At 43.0% G+C, this 13351-nt stretch overlaps 1 protein-coding gene across 3 annotated transcripts in view; it reads right to left on the bottom strand.

Moving 5' to 3' along the window:
- Window positions 1–13351, bottom strand: part of LOC310765884 (uncharacterized protein) — a 148474-nt gene that overhangs the window by 134707 nt on the left and 416 nt on the right. The window contains exons 1-3 of one of the 3 annotated variants that reach the window (XM_083621516.1): window positions 12901–13212; window positions 12572–12783; window positions 12313–12432 (exon numbers count right to left, since the gene is read on the bottom strand). In XM_083621516.1, coding sequence (XP_083477642.1) covers window positions 12341–12432; window positions 12572–12783; window positions 12901–12941 — 345 coding nt within the window. In that variant the 5' untranslated portion in view covers window positions 12942–13212 and the 3' untranslated portion in view covers window positions 12313–12340. Of the gene's footprint in view, window positions 1–12312; window positions 12433–12571; window positions 12784–12900; window positions 13230–13351 lie in introns of those variants that run through there. The other 2 variants (XM_083621517.1, XR_014549841.1) reach the window with 2 other exon arrangements.

Raw genomic sequence — 13351 nt, 5'->3', positions numbered from 1 at the left:
GTGTGATTTGACAGTGAGTTTGGGTTGTCCCAATGCAAAAAGCGTGAGGATCCATGAGGATCCGTGCTTGAAAACCACGTTTTTGGGCCATGGAGTGGCCAGGAAGCCGTGGATCTGTGTTTTTTGTGGTGCAGGCTGTGCTCCTGGCTATGATGTGTGATTTGACAGTGTGTTTGGGGTGGCCCAATGCAAAAATCATGAGGATCCATGAGGATCCATGCTTCGAAACCACGTTTTTGGGCCATGCCGTTGCCAGATAACCGTGGATCTCAGTTTTTTGTGGTGGATGCTGTGCCCCTGGACACGATGTGTGATTTGACAGTGAGTTTGGGTTGTCCCAATGCAAAAAGCGTGAGGATCCATGAGGATCCGTGCTTGAAAACCACGTTTTTGGGCCATGGAGTGGCCAGAAAGCCGTGGATCCGAGTTTTTTGTCTTGCATGCTGTGCTCCTGGCCATGATGTTTGATCTGATTTTGACTTTGGGCTGATATAGTGCAAAAATCATGAGGATCCATGAGGATCCGTGCTTGAAAACCACGTTTTTGGGCCACGGAGTGGCCAGGAAGCCGTGGATCCATGATTTTTGTGGTGGATGCTGTGCCCCTGGGAATGATGTGTGATTTGACGGTGAGTTTGGGTTGGCCCAATGCAAAAAGCGTGAGGATCCATGAGGATCCGTGCTTGAAAACCACGTTTTTGGGCCACGGTATGGCCAGGAAGCCATGGACCTGTGATTTCTGTGGTGGATGCTGTGCCCCTGGCCATGATGTGTAATTTGACAGTGAATTTGGGCTGATCTAGTACAAAAATCATTAGGATTCATGAGGATCCGTGTTTTTTAACCATGTTTTTGCGCCATTGCGGCACCACGAAACAGTGGATGCGTGATTTCTTTGGTTCCTCCTACAGATTAAGATGTGGTCTACAGTAGCACGGTGTTTTCATTTTGTTTCAATATAAAAATCATATGAATTCATGAGGATCCGTGCCTCGGATCCATGTTTTTGTGGTGCTGCAGGGCGGCAAAGTGTGGGATCCACGTTTTTTATAGTCCAGTTTGTAGGCGTGCCTTCTAGGTGTGATTTGACACTGCATTTGTTGGAATTATTTTTTAAAAAGTGGAGGATCCATGAGGATCCGTGTAGATCCGCCTTTTATGGAGACCCGACACATTCAAAGTTCTGAAGAGATCACAGAATCACAGAGTTGTAGAGCTGGAAGAGATCCCAAGGATCACCTTCCAGTCCAACTGCTTCTCTTCCTCAGCTTCCTGCCCCTCCTGAATTTCTTTCTCACACAGCAGCAAACCCACGCGGGATCCTGTCTTCTCCTTCACGCAGCCTCTCTCTGCATCGCTCTAAATGAGCCCCTTCAGCTTCGGGGGGGAGGACGGAGCTCTCGTCCGCTTTCTCTCTGGCTTGGAGCCCCAATGCCCCTCCCGGGAGGCTTCATCCGGGACAGAAGCGCCGGCTAGACGCGTGTCTGCTTGACTCCGCTTGGAGACAGTTGGTCTGCCTGCCTTGCTCCATTTCAATGCCCCAGATGTGTAGCTCTGCACAGACCAAGCACGAGGCCGCGCCTCCTTCTCCAGCCCCAACTGGACCTTCCCCGGTGCAAAGAGGATCCCTGGGCAGAACCCCCCCCCCCATCAAGTAAAGAAATAGAAATACTTAACTGATCAATTGCCTCGCAGATAACTGGGTTCTGCATCCCGCCTAACGTCAAGCGTCGCCCAGGTTGCACAGGTGGGCTTGGGGAGGGGCTGGTCACTGAGCTGGGGCTCCCTCTGATGTGGCCACGTGACTTGACTAGAATTGCCCCAGGCGCTTCAAGCCACGTGACCGGAGCTACCTTGGATTTCTTGGAATAGACAAAGAATTGTTCCTGGCCCAGCCCTGAGTCTCCCGCCCAAGCCCAGCAGTGGAGAAAGGCAACTGCCTGGGCTGCAAACCTAGCCTCACTTACATGGCGTAAAGCTGATGTGAATTTTAAACTATTTTAGCATGTATTGTGAATTTTTCCTGATTTTATGGTTTTACCTTTTTGTAAACTGCTTTGAGGAGTTTTTTTTACAATCAAATGGTGTATAAATTTTATGAAATAAATAGAATGATGCTGTGTTTTTCTCCGCTCATTAATAAATTACCTTTGTTTTTGTTTTATCTAAAAGGGCACCCACTTTTCTGAAAGATTGCCATATACTTTCCCAAGGACCTTGTGACCAGGATGGTGAGGGGAAATACAGGGCAGCCCTTCCTTCCTTCCTAAGGGCTGCTGTTTACTTTCGAGGTGCCCAGCTGCCCCTTGGAAGCTGGATGGCAAGTGGTAATAGGTTTAGAGAAATGATGGTCTTAGTCATGGGATGGGATGGTTTAGTCATGGGAGCTTAAAAACAGTGAAACTGATGGTTTCCATATCACCTTGCAGGCCATATAAAGGACTGGTCTATGCCTGCTAGGGCAGAGCAATCCTAGTTTCCCCCAGTCCACCAGACTAGAGGGGATTAAGAAGCAGTACAGGATCCATCGGGCTCTGCTGGACTCTATGGAGGGGTGAGGACGTGCCTCTGCTGCTGCAGAATCATAGAGTTGCAGAGTTGGAAGCAAACCTGAGGCACATCGAATTCAACCCCCTACATGCATTAAATGCATTAAAAGTGCAGGAAGGTGGAAGCTACTACTGGTATCCCTTAGTCAACATCATTTTCAGGGTGGTGCTAAGGATAAACCATAGTGCAGGGCAAGATCCGTGCTTGTGGACTTCTCAGAGACATCTGGACACAGATTGTTGCATCAGATGACCCTCAGTCTGATCCAGCCAAAGTCTGCAGATGTTCTTTAAAAGCTCAATAAATAATTTGCATTAGTCTTCACTGCAGAAATTTTGAGACTTCTCCACCCCCCCCCCCGGAAGCACAATGGAGAAGCGATATGAAATCAAGGTGGCAAAAGATTAAATTTCAGAACTAGTTGGCAAGTCTCCAAGGCCAGGGGGCACTCACCTGAGAGTTCTTAAGAACTCAAATGGGAAATTGTTGATCTTCAAGGTAAAGTATGTAACTTATTGCTAGAATCAGCCTCCTCACCAGAGGACTGAAACGCAGCCAACATCAAGTTTTGAAAAAGAATCCACAAAGAATCCAGGAAATTAAAGACCTGTCAGTCTAACTTGTTTCTCAGGTAAGTAGGTGGAAAGCGTTATTAACACGAAGACTGTAAATATTTAGAAGAACAAGCCTGTTGAACATCTTTATAAACTACTTGGATGAAGGAATTGAGGGGATGCTCATCAAATTTGCAAATGACACCTAACTGGGAGGAGTCGCTAATGTTGCAGAAAATGAAAATGACCTTAACGGACTGGAAAACTGGGTGCAATCTAACATACTGAATTTCAATAGGGACAAATGTAAGAATTCCCTTCTACATCACTTTGTTTGTTACCCGGGTGAGGAACAACCACCTTTTGAATAAACCACAGAAACTATTTTTCAAGTCCAGCATCAGGATTTAGGGACCCAGCATTTATTATAGCTATTGCAATAGGGCAGAGCTCACTCCACTCAACGGCCAGTTGAGAAGGGCTGCCCCAAAGCACCTCAGAACAGAGGCTGATATCATAGTTCAAACACAGCAAACAAATAGACATAAAACATCTTCACATACATCAAGAAAGGTTACAAGTCATGGAATAGAAAACACGCATGGCGTCTTCCTGCTATTCACTCCCCCCCCCCCCTTTGGGTTGACCAGACGCGTGTAGGCCTTTTGCCCAATTTAGGCATCAGGTGTCCCATGTTGTCCTGGCCACCTAGCCTATGATCAGTCTTTAATGACATTTCTCCCGTCTATCTTTCAGGAAACTGCCAAGGATTTCTTCCCTGATGCTAACTCATAACTGACATAGGAAAACATCCTGCCTTCAGGGTCAGATAAGGAGAGCTGGAAGGCAGCGTAGGAGGGGAGAGACTCACAGCTCCGACAGTAGGAGCTGTCTGACAGTGGAACGGTCTCCCTCAGGATGTGGTGGACTGCCCTTCCTTGGTTTTTAAGCGGAGGTTGGGTGGTCTCCTGTCACGGATTTCTTAGCTGAGATTCCTGCATTGCAGGGGGTTGGACTAGATGATCCTTGGGGTCCCTTCCAACACAAAGATTCTATGATTCTATGAAATGTAGAACACACAAAAATCAAGCCTAATGCATTCTAAAAGGTTAAATGCAATCCAAGTGAAACTTTGAAACATTATTAAAATCAAAAATAAACACCTGAGGTCTTTAGTTCTTATATCAATCGGTTGGTGGAAGAGTAGGACAGCAAAAGTTCAGGCTGCAGGTGAGGCTCGCATAAAATAATGTTCTACACACACAAACACATACCCCCCACATAGAAACTGGCATGTCAGGATAAAATGCATTCTGACATACCAGTTTCAGATAAACTGGTGTGTGTGTTTTGGTTTTTTGAATGGAGAAGCCTTCATGCAGTATGGAGGGGGAATAATAATAATAATAAATTTTATTTATATCCCGCCCTCCCCAGCCGAAGCCGGGCTCAGGGCGGCTAACAACAATTGTTGTTATCATCATTATTTTATTTATTTATATCCACCTTTCCCCCAGTTTGGAACTTATGGCAGCTTACGCAGCTAAAATAGAACAAGCTAAAAGCATAGACAAGACACTCATTAAACACTAATAGAATTAAAATACTATAAAAAGATCCATTGAAAACATAGCACAGAACCTTAAAAGCAGTCAGTTCCCTGCTGGCGGAAGGACAACAAGGAGGGAGCCAGGACAGCTTCCCCAGAGAGGGAGTTCCAGAGTCTGGGAGCAGCCACCAAGAAGGCCCTTTCTTGTGTCCCCAACCAGGGTGGTGGTGGTGAGGGTGGTGGGACCGAGAGACGGGCCTCCCCTGGAGGTCTCAGAGCCTGGGCAGGTTTGTGTGAGGGAAGATGGTCTTTCTGAGGGCCTGGATCTGAGCCGTGTAGAGCTTTATATATCATAAGCAGCACTTTGAATTGTGCCCAGAAATAAACCAGGTACAGTCCTGACACAGGTTTACCATCTCACCCTCTGTTTGCAAGAACTAGGTCATTGCACCTCCCATTTCGCTAACATCTGCCTCTTGACCCTGTATCTTTTTCAATCATCGATTAATGCAGTTACTTTAAACGACAACTTGCACAAAATTCATAAAGTTGTCTAAATTGCTGGAACAAGCAAAGTAGGTAAATGTATGTAAATCTGTCCAGCTTGCATATTTGTTACACTTGTAGAATTCATCACAAAGTTTGAGGTTTTGTGAAGTACATGAAGGAAACATTCTGAGAGTGTTATTGTCCACACTATAATAGCGTGGTGATGTTAAAGACCTCTTTGTGTGTTTTCAAGTGACTCAGGATACAGCGAAAGCCTCTGTTGCTTCTGACCCTGGGGCTTCAGCTCTCAAACTCCTCCCAGACAGGCGTTTTTTCTCTCAGTATTGGAGTCCAGCGGAGACAAGAGGTTGAAGGACAGGCTGCTGGGAGAGGTTTATCACTCTTTAAAGATCAGACCCTTGCTATATGTAAGAACACTGTGAAGGGGAAGGTCCTTCAGAAGACGCACTTGGGGTCACATAGGGAACTGTTTGAAATGTTTTCCTATTTTCTTTGTTGTAAGCCACTTTGAGCACGATTTTTTGGTGTGTAGGAAAGCGGCATACAAATAAAATGAATAAATTAATCCGGGGGCTCCCCTAATGTCAGCACATTTCTTGTTGTGTGTATGTGTGTATCCTTTCCTGAAGCCTTTCCTGTAACCAGAGGGAGCTAACCTACTTCATACATTACTTGCCAAGATAGCTTCTTCCCTCCCTAACTGGATAGTGATCTCCAGTTCACTGCAACTCCGATGCATCCGCTTTCTGCAGACAGATTTCCAGTGCTCAGCACCTCGTTTTCTCAGTCTTCCTTCCATGGGTTGTCTAAACTCCTCTGGAAACTTCATTCATTTGCCCACATTGTCCAGACTTTCGTTTTCTTTTAAGTTCCATTTTTGGAAATGGCCATTTAACTTTGCAATCGCTGGTAGATTTGAGGGAGGTGATTTGCTGAGATAGTGGAAACTGCATCAAATATTCTGCCCATGGCTAAATACAGCCTTTCGACTGGGTAGTAAATTGCAGGTTTTAGTTCCCATTAACAGTAAAACAGAAAATTCCTTCTCAGCAGTTTCTTATTTAGATATTATTAATCATTCCGCTCCCTCACCATAGGCTGGTGTCTTAATTTAGCTTTCAAATAAAGGTTCCCCCTATACCTAAAAGGTAGACAATCTAAATTAATTTTTAGCTTGTCATGATAAGTCTGACTAAAGCCCCAGGGGTTTGTTCATTAGGCATTCACTATCTTTTGCAAACTATTCCAAAGAAAAGCACCTACAAGCCAGTAAAAATATCAGCAGGGAGAGGAAAAAACAACCCAAAGGCTCTTCCTTTTGCAATGAAAAGCGCTTGCTTTTAAGCAAGGAAAGAATGAAGAAGTACAGAATGGGGGTTAAAAACCACAACTGTATTTTCCCCTTTTATTATATAATACAAGGTAGTAAAAGTCTACGGAACAAAATTTTATCCCTTTTTATGTTCACAATAACTCTCTTAGGTAGATTATGCTAATTGTGATTTGTCAAAGGCGTCATGAGAAGATTCTCGAAATACCTGGAGTAGCGTACTTGTAAAGATATCAAATCCAAGCTTGTATTCCAACAGGCAAGTATGTTGGAAGGTCTTCAACCTTTAAGTGAAAGGAGTTGTGAGCTTTTGTATTAAAATTCAGACAGAATTTGCATAAACTCTACATTTGCTGGACTTTGGGATGTATAGATATGGATTGAAAACAATTAAGATGGATTAGATAGATTCAAACAAAGAACTTGTCCACAATTCTTGTCAGGGCAGACAGCCATGTGAAGGCCTTAGAGCTCCACAGAAATGGGGAGGTCTGACTGCAAGAGTTGTATTCAGCTCTTGTATTTATTTTTAAAAATGTGAATATGAGTTACATATGCTCTTTGATTTATTAGAACAAAAATGAAGTGTATTAAGTGGTCTGCAAAGTAATATTAGTCAATGGAAGAAAAGTTTGAAAACTGCTACTCCAGCACTCTTAGTACACACGCAATGTGGCAAAAAGTCTCCTCCAGCAGATCAGGGGGATGAACATGTGCTGGTGTGATGTGCCACTTAACAGCTGATGACATTAGCAGAGGACCAAGAACATCAGCCTGACTGCATGAGGAAGCAGAGCAAAATATTACTGTAATAAGAAGTGGCCTAAGATGCTGCTTAAGATCTAAATATAATCGTGGCCACAGGTCATGTTACTGAACTTTTGTGAGCTCACTGGTTAGGATCCAAACCTTATTCCACTGAACTTTCTACATCCATAATGGTTTCTAGCATCACTACTTGGCTTCCCTTGGTATTAAGGGACAGCGCATGGAGTGACTTGTATTTCTAAAAATTAGTTTCACGGAAAATAGTTTAAGAGGGAAAAAAAAAAGAGACACCACTAAGCTAGAACACTCTAACATGGTTGTCTCCCTAGCCAGTTGATTCAAGAACCATCTGACTGTCCATCAGTCCATTTGTTAAAAAACCAGAAACATTTTTATTGGGGATAATAGGTGAGGAAATTCTAAAGAAAGACCAAAGACTATTCAGGTATGCAACAGTGGCAGTAAGGACTTTATTAGCTCAAAAATGGAAGCCACAGGAGACACCAACGATTCAAGAGCGGCAAATGAAGAGGACTGAATATGCACAGTTGGCAAAGTTGACCGGGAAAATCCGAAACCAGCGGGATCAAGCGTTCCAAAAAGACTGCAGTAAATTTATACAATATTTGAAGGATAATTTAAGAAACTTAAGAAACTTGTAATGTTGTAATGTTGAGGTTATGTACTTTTTACATATTTATTTAAAATTTGATAATTGGATATAAACAGGAAAAAATAGAAATGCTGTGAAATAGAAATACAGTGGATGCTCAGGTTGCAAATGTGATCCGTGCAGGAGGCACGTTCACAACCCGCAGCGTCCGCAACCCGCAGCACTGCGCATGCGCGGCTTGTGATTTAGTGTTTCTCCTCATGCGCGAGCGCTGAAACCCAGAAGTAACCCATTCCGGTACTTCCAGGTTTTGGCGCGTCTGTAACCCAAAAACGCACAACCTGAACTGTCTGTAACCCGAGGTATGACTGTAATTCATGTAACCATGAGGTGGGAGGGAGGGAAGTCGATAGCTCTTTTGAACAAATAACAAGGCGAAAAAATAATATATAATGGAAAATTCAATAAATATTACAGTACAAAGAGCCTTACTGTGCTGGAACATCTATCATAGGTGGTCACCTTAATCAGATAAAAGCTTAGCAGGAAACTAGATTCATGAGCCAAGTGGTCACCTGTGGCTTTAGCAGACAGAGAACTGAACTAGGGCTTCAACTTCACCAACACATCAGACCTCTTTTCAGCAACAGCTTGTTATTGTGGCTCAGAACTCTGTAGGAGACTCTGGCTGAGGGCCTCTGCTTACTTGCTGGTGCACAGCCAAGGAACGAGGTGTTTTAAGGTTACGGGCTTAGCACCTCTTAGACTCTTGTGCCCATGAAAAAGTTGAGAGTCCTGTGTGATCTTCAGGCTGCTGCTTCCAACTTAGTGGATGTTTGCCAGCATCACAAGGGATTGTTCTCACCCCCTGCAATTCATGTCCTTGTTTTGCTTGTATGAATTTCAGCAATTCTCTGATTGACTGGTATTATCCAAGACTAGGTGCCTTTCTCCAGCAGTTCCACATGGAACCTGGTCTCTTGCACAGAATCAGGTCAACCAGCAATTATGCCTCTAGAATCAGAGGAGTATGCAAAATTCTCCATCCCACCCAACCTATGCCATCTCATATTCCTTCGTTAAAAAGTTGGTGTTTTAGTTTTGCTTTAGTTTTAGGATTTTGTGAAAGAGCCTGGGGGCAGGAGAATGAAACTGGGCCCCTCTGGACAGTCTGTGCCCATGAGGATTAGCAACACTATTGGGGCAGTCTTTTGAGCAGGGCTGTTTTTTTTAGCCAAAACTCACCAGAACTCAGTTCCAGCACCTCTCAGGATGGTGCCACTGCCATTTTAAGAGAACAGGGGAGGTGTTCATGGTAAGTTCCAGAACCTCTTTTTCTAGAAAAATAGCACTGTTTACGTGATCCCATTTTCAACAATGTTAGTGCCTGCAAAAAAATGGGATCAGTGCATATCCCATAACCTTTCATACCACAAAGGTTTAAGATGGGTGGGGTTGCCCTGCTTTTCTTGCAGTACAGCCCCTCAAGAAAGCAATAATGTGGTAATATTGGGAAAGCAATGCAGAACAACTAATAAATCAGAATAAATCTACCACTAATGCACTATTATTGTGTTAATTGCATGCTGCAGAACACACCCTCAATAAAACACCAGTCTGGTGGGGCCCACTGTTCCTAATGTGGTGAAAACTATCATTTGACAGCATAATAACTACCTTATGTTCACGCAGCAGTTGAGGATAAGGGGATGTTAAACCACTTATTATTTGTAGCTTCAGCAGGCTATGTCTGTATGAAGAAATAAATGAACAAGATATCAGGAGTTTGTGCAGTCCCATAGGAATTAACATGGGGAAATTACAGACACTAGATACCATTCCTATATACAGTTAGATCTCTTTTGTCTTTAAAACAATTTAATTCTCCCTCCCTTAAACTGGAGTTCTCACCAATTAAATCTGATTTTTCATACTATAATTTCACTGGGTTTTATCTCAGCACAGTACCAGATTAACAAAGTACCTTTTAGCAAAATCTTATCAAGAATTAAAACAAGTTCTTCCTCTCAAAGGGCATGACTTCACCCGAAGAATCCTGGCAACAGTAGTTTCCTCTGGGTGCTGGCAATGGCAGCTTTGTGGAGGGTTATTTGGGAAAAGTCACGCGCTTTAAATGTAAGGTGTGTTGGCAGCCTGAATGAGATGTGGAGAAAGCTTGGGGTTTTAATGTGCTAAATTAAATAAGAATGCCCGTCTTTATTAGGAAGTCAGTCAGTGCCTGCAAGCTCCCTCTGATGGGCCACCCATTCCAGGAGCTGGTGCCGCCACCACCATATAAAGCCCGGCCCAGGTTTGCATTCAACTTCTGAGTCTCTGTGCAAGTACAGTGGTACCTCGGGTTACATACACTTCAGGTTACATACGCTTCAGGTTACAGACTCCGCTAACCCAGAAATAGTGCTTCAGGTTAAGAACTTTGCTTCACGATGAGAACCGAAATTGTGCTCCGGCAGCAGTGAGAGGCTTGCGGGGCCTGGGTGTACGGGGTGCCCCTTGAGAAAATTCCCCTCCCACTTGGGAGGCTTCCGCTGGAAAGGTGGGTGTGCAGGTGAATGCGGACAGGAAGGCTGGTGATCTCTCACTGCCCTGCCCTTCTCTTCTTTATGATTTTCAGTTTTATACATTCCAAGAATTTTACAATCATTTTAACATTTCAAAACTTGACTTCCCCCTCTTTCTGCTGTTCATTAAATTTATTTATTTTTATGTTTTCTGCATATCTAAATGAATGAATTTGCTCATCTATTCAAGAACTTTAAATATATACAGTGGTATCTCGGGTTAAGAACTTAATTTGTTCTGGAGGTCTGTACTTTTTTAATATATATATAATTTTTTATTAGTTTTTTTAACATATCATTTTCAACAGCAATTAAACATACTTTTATATCTTATTCAAATTTTTGACTTCCATCAATCCTGTCTGAAAATTTTCCAATCTAATCTCTCAGTATGCATTTCTTATCTTCCCTATTACATTTCAAACTCATAACCAATATCTCTATCTTTTTCTACTTTGCAACACTTCATATATTTCTCCTTACAAAACTTCTTGTAGTCCTACTAGCATAATTTGTTGGTTGCAGTTGCTCTTCAAATAGTTCATATACTTCTTCCAATCTTCTGTAAATCTCTGGTCCCGCAGGTTTCGAATTCTTCCTGTCATTTTGTCCAATTCTGCGTAGTCCATTAATTTTGTCTGCCATTCTTTTTTCTGGGCTAACAATACTCTTGCCACAGTTGTTGCATATAAAAACAATTTAATATCTTGCCTATTTATGTCCTGACCTATAATACCAAGTAAAAATGCTTCTGGTTTTTAAAAAAATGTATATTTCAACATCTTTTTCATCTCATTATATATCATTTCCCAGAAGTTCTTTACTTTTTTACATTCCCACCACATATAATAAAATGTTCCCTCTTTTTATTTACATTTCCAACATTTATTATTTGTCTTATACATTTCAGCTAATTTCACTGGTGTAATATACCATCTATACATCATTTTCATCATATTCTCTTTCAAAGCATTACAGGCTGTAAATTTTATCCTTTCATTCCACAGCCTTTCCCATTCTTCAAGCTGTATATTATATCCAAAGTCTTTTGCCCGGCTGGAGGTCTGTTCTTAACCTGAAACTGTTCTTAACCTGAAGCACCACTTTAGCTAGTGGGGCCTCCTGCTGCCGCTGCGCCACCAGAGCACGATTTCTCTTCTCATCCTGAAGCAAAGTTCTTAACCCGAGGTAATAATTCTGGGTTAGGGGAGTCTGTAACCTGAAGTGTCTGTAACCTGAAGCGTATGTAACCCGAGGTACCATTGTATACTCTTATAAAACTGCATGTTATTACAATGTTCTTATCCGTTTACAGTTTATTTGTTAATATCCAATAAACCATTTCCATTCTTTTATAAACAGTTGGTTATCTTGCTTTCTTATTTTCCCGGTAAGTTTCGCCATTTCGGCATATTCCATAAGTTTTTGTATCCATTCTTCTTTCGCTGGGACGTATTCTTCTTCTTTCTATTTTTGGGCAAGTAACTTTCTTGCCCATCCTCACAACTGTTGGGAAAAAGAACCCCCGGGGATAAAAACATGATCAAAGACTAGCATATTTGTATTACAAACTTTATTTGAATCTGTTATGTACTGAAGTTCTCACCCTGGGCCAGCAGGGGGATACTGTAGATAGTTTTCACTCAGGTCCACATATGCAAATAAGGGATCGAAAGTGACGTTCAGTGATTGGATACTTACAGAAAATGGTTACAGTTGCGTTCTAGTGGAGCTCTATATAAGCAGGCTGGCTGAACCCTTCAGTTCAGTTCTGTTCTGGCCTGTGAATAAACAAGAGCCGTTTGAAGAATCGCTGTGTTGTCTGATATGTTCACCCACAACTTAACAGAATCCATACAAAAATGATTTCTATTTTTTTTTTATTTATATATTTGGAATTGTGGGGAGGGGGGAACTGGGCGTGGGAGGGGGGGTAAGATCTCCGCTCAAGCTGCTGGTCTCACTGCTGCCGTTGCCTGGAAGAGAAAAGAAGAGAAAGGATTCTTAATATTTTAATTGATTCTTATGCTGATAACCCATCTTTCTGCTCCCTCCGCCCCACTGCCAGATTTTCTCTGGCCTCTCTGTTCCTGAGGAAGAAAGATCAACACTCACCATCCACGTTGTTATCGGTGGACTCCATCCCCTGGTCGCATGGTCTCACAAAAATTGCTCTTATCTTCACCTTCTCCTCCTTCCCGTCTTTCATGATGTTCACCTCCTCCTTCCACTCATCTCCTTCCTCCTTCTGGCAGACCAGGGGATGTATCTTGGGCAACCGGCAGCAGGAGACCAGCAGCCCGCGGAGCCTCCTCAGACTTCGGAACCTAGGGAAGAAGAGGAAACAGTGAGGAAATGGGTTCTAGAGATCTCTGTGCTGGATTTGGAACACCTGGCAGCTAAACTTCCCCTACGTTTCAGGAAGAAGGTGAAATCCTACTTACACTTGACACGAAGAGAGTCTCTGAATTCTCTCCCGCAACATCTTGCTCTGCTCTCCCTCACTAGCTATCCTCAAATGGTTGCTCTTCCCAAAGTGCTCAGCCAAGTCACTCAGCAGGGGGACGTGTCACAATGGAGGACATGACCCCGTTACTTTAGCTATCTTGCTTCATAACGGACATTGTTCCCCTTCACAGTCACTTTTCAAATACAGTGGTACCTCAGGTTACATATGCTTCAGGTTACATACGCTTCAGGTTACAGACTCCGCTAACCCAGAAATAGTGCTTCAGGTTAAGAACTTTGCTTCAGGATGAGAACAGAAATTGTGCTCTGGCGGTGCAGCAGTAGCGGGAGGCCCCATTAGCTAAAGTGGTGCTTCAGGTTAAGAACAGTTTCAGGTTAAGAATGGACCTCCAGAACGAATTAAGTACTTAACCTGAGGTACCACTG

This window comes from Podarcis filfolensis (genome assembly GCF_964270895.1).
Source record: "Podarcis filfolensis genome assembly, chromosome: 6".
NCBI classification, from domain to species: domain Eukaryota; kingdom Metazoa; phylum Chordata; class Lepidosauria; order Squamata; family Lacertidae; genus Podarcis; species Podarcis filfolensis.
The sequence above is the reverse complement of the archived record's forward strand: the minus strand, read 5'-3'. Positions and strand labels throughout refer to the sequence as shown.